The 3,487-nt window shown below is 55.5% G+C and overlaps 1 protein-coding gene across 3 annotated transcripts in view; it reads right to left on the bottom strand.

The window, feature by feature from the left end:
• Window positions 1-3,487, bottom strand: part of LOC104996221 (protocadherin alpha-C2) — a 96,010-nt gene that overhangs the window by 48,880 nt on the left and 43,643 nt on the right. For 2 of the 3 annotated variants that reach the window (XM_010850377.1, XM_010850379.1), the window contains exon 1: window positions 676-3,481. The exons of the other annotated variant lie outside the window; for it this stretch is intronic. In XM_010850377.1, coding sequence (XP_010848679.1) covers window positions 676-3,228 — 2,553 coding nt within the window. In that variant the 5' untranslated portion in view covers window positions 3,229-3,481. Of the gene's footprint in view, window positions 1-675; window positions 3,482-3,487 lie in introns of those variants that run through there. 3 annotated transcript variants of the gene reach the window in all.

Raw genomic sequence — 3,487 nt, 5'->3', positions numbered from 1 at the left:
TTTGGCGGGGGGGGGAGGGGAGTGTCCACATTCTATGGTCTCATCAACTCTGATAAGAGTTTCTAGCAGATCATATCACATTAGTACAATGCAAAACTAATATTAGAAATATTAACTGGATTAACTAATATGAACTAATATCCAGAAATATTAACTAGATACTTTACATTGTAGATAGTCCAAGGTATAAATAGTACGGAAAGCATACAGAGGCGAACACCATAACCCTGAAGTCTAAGAACTTTGAAAAAACAACACTCCTCTAGGGTTTCAAAAGAGAACTTTCCCTGTAGATGACACGGCACAAGCCCTTCCTCCTTGAGTCTCATAACATCACTCCCTATAGCACCATCTTATTCTCGGGCCTATTCTGTTTCTCTACAAAGCTGTGCTTGAACATCACACACTTAAGACAAACCTTCATTTCTCAAACAATTTTATAGTCAAGTCTTCATATATCTGAAGAGAAAGGGGAAATGAAAACAATTCTCTAGTGCTATGTTTCTAGAGAGGAAAACACATTCGATTATAACCCAGTCACAAGTACTACATATACTCAGTTTACCAGATAACCCTTGTCATTGCTAATAACTCAATAAAGCCAACCACATGATAGTGGTGGAGGGGGGTGAAAAATGCATGACTTTGTGGAAGACCCCTTGACTACCATCTCACCTCATTTTGAGAAACAGCTTCATTTTTTAGTATAATCAGGTTCCCAGCACTCTGCCCACTTTGGCCTGTGAGGTGCCTGCTGTCACCTGCCGCTGCTTGGGCTCCCCCAGGTCCCGGTCCTGTCTGTGCCCCTGTGTTGTAAAACATGAAGGTATCGCTCCCTGAGCCTGCTGTCAGACAGGCCTTGTAGCAGTAGGTCTTGGTGAGGGAGCCGTTCCCTCGCACTTCGATGAAGTGAGGCTGCACTTTGAGGCCAGGAGGTATCCTGGCGTCAATGTTGTTGTTGGCCTGCTTGTAGAGTTCTGCAGGGCACCTCTCCCTCACTCCACAGAAGCCTCCACAGCACGTGGTGCCATAAGCAGTGTAGCGGTAGCACTTGATGATGCTCAAAACAATGATTGTCAAAAGAAATATAAAAGACACTGTGCTTAGTGCTATTATGAGATAAAGTGTAATTTCAGAGTATGTCCGAGGACTTTTCACGTGTCTCTGAGTGTCAGGGAGGATTCTGGAAACCCTATCCACCACAGCTACTGTAATGGCCACAGAGGCTGACAACGATGGCTCTCCATTATCTCGGACCACCACGGTCAGGTTGAAAGTGGTTCCAGTCTCGTCTCCCATCTTCCTGGTAGTCCTAATTTCTCCTGTGTGGAGCTCTACTTTAAAGAGGTCCAGGTCAGAAATCTGGGACAGATGGTAAAAGAGCCAAGCATTTTGCCCAGAATCTGAGTCCATGGCTATGACTTTAGTGACCAGGTAGCCAGCAGGGGCAGTTCGAGGCACCATTTCAATGGCTACTGATGAATTGGTTGAGGTAGGGTACAGGATGTGAGGGGCATGGTCATTCACGTCCACTACATACACATTGACGGTCACAGTGCTGCTCAGTGGTGGGCTCCCATTGTCTCGGGCCTCCACAATCACAAAAAACTCCCGAAACTTCTCATAATCAAAGGAGTTGACAGCATAAAGGCTGCCACTGGCACTGTTAATGGAGACATAGGAAGTGACCGGCAGCCCTTGAACTTCCCTCTCCAGGAGGGAGTAGGTCACCTCCGCATTCTCCTTTTCATCTGGGTCCGTGGCTTGCACAGTGCAGAGCAACACCCCTGGCAAATTGTTCTCCTCGATGTAGATGGAGTAGGAGTCCTTTGGGAAGCTGGGGGGATTGTCATTGATGTCAGAGATCTCAACCTGCAGTGTCCGCTGGGACGTGAGCTGTGGTACTCCCCCATCAGTGGCAGTCACTGTGATGTTGTAGGCAGCCACCCGCTCCCGGTCCAGGGGTCCACTCACCACCAGTGTGTAGGAGTTTCCAAAACCATTCAGTCGGAAAGGCAGTGCGGCCTCCAGTCCCAGGCTCACTTTCCGGTTGGGACCCGAGTCTTGGTCATTGACACTGAGAAGGGCCACAACAGTGTTGGAGGCAGCGTCCTCAGGCACCGGGCTGTACAGATCCGTGAGCACCACCTCTGGTGCGTTATCATTCACGTCCACGATATCCACCAGCACCTTGCAGTGACCCACCATGGGCACCGGACCCCGGTCAGTTGCCTGTACATAGATCTGGTAGGAGGAGGCCTCCTCGTAATCCAGCGCTCCGCTAACGCGCACTTCCCCCGTGCTGGCGTCGATGCTGAAGAGCTGTCTCTCCCGGTCCGACGTGTAGCTGCTCAAGGAGTACGTGAGCTCGCCATTGGAGCCCTCATCCGGGTCGGAGGCATTCAGCTTCACCACTAGCGTGCCTGGGGGCGAGTCCTCTCGAAGGTGGACGCGGTAAGTGGACTGGTCGAAAGCGGGAGAATTGTCGTTAGTGTCCAGGACTCGCACCGAGATCTGCGCCGTGCCGGAGCGGGCTGGGCTGCCCCCGTCCACAGCTGTGAGAACCAGGTGGTGCAAGACTGCCTGCTCGCGATCTAGGCCCTTCCGCAGCAGCAGCTCCAGCACCTTACTGTTCTCTTGCAGGGGTTTCAGGTCCAGCTCGAAGTGCTCATTGGGGCTGAGCTCGTAGGTCTGCACCGAGTTGGTGCCCACGTCGGGGTCCTGGGCGCTCTCTATGTGAAAGCGCGCTCCAGGGGCCACCGATTCGCTTACCTGCAGCTGGTAGTCGGGCCGCGGGAAGCGGGGCGAGTTGTCGTTGATGTCCAGCACCTCCACCTCCACGGCGCTCACCGCCACCGGGCTGTGCGCCAGCACTTCCAGACTGAGCAGGCAGCGAGGCCGCTGCTCGCACAGCGCCTCCCGGTCAATGCGCTCGTTGACGAAGAGCGCTCCATTGGTCAGGTCCAGCTCCAGGTAGCGCGGGCTGGGCGCACCCAGGTGGTGGATGCGCAGGCAGCCCGGCCCCAAGCGCCGCAGCTCCAACCCCAGCGCACGAGCCACGTTGCCCACAGGCGCGCCGGGTGCCTGCTCCTCCGGCACCGAGTATCGCAGCTGGGAGGCCGCTGGGCCCGGCAGCAGCAGGAGAAGCTGCAACAGCGGCAGCCAGGACATGGGCGGCTGGAGTCGCGGATGCACTGTCTCCCCGGGTCTGATGCCCGCCAGCTCCATAGCCACCGGCCACGGCGGAGGCAGCCGGGCAGGGCCGGAGGCAGCAGCTTCCCCAGCCTTGCTCCACGCCCCGGCCGCGCCTCCGCCTCCGCTTGTGCCGCCCAACGCCCGCTCCCCCACACCTCACGTGCCAGCAAACGCTAGCAAATGCCGGGGGCCGCTCCCCTCGTGGGCCCTCCGGAGGGCTCCTGGCCCCGCCGCCAGCCCTGACTCCCCATATCCCAGCTCTTCCGCTCGCCACCGAGTCGCTCTGGCTTCG

The sequence above is a fragment of the Bison bison genome, unplaced genomic scaffold (genome assembly GCF_000754665.1).
Source record: "Bison bison bison isolate TAMUID 2011002044 unplaced genomic scaffold, Bison_UMD1.0 scf7180017864291, whole genome shotgun sequence".
Taxonomy (NCBI): Eukaryota; Metazoa; Chordata; class Mammalia; order Artiodactyla; family Bovidae; genus Bison; species Bison bison.
The sequence above is the reverse complement of the archived record's forward strand: the minus strand, read 5'-3'. Positions and strand labels throughout refer to the sequence as shown.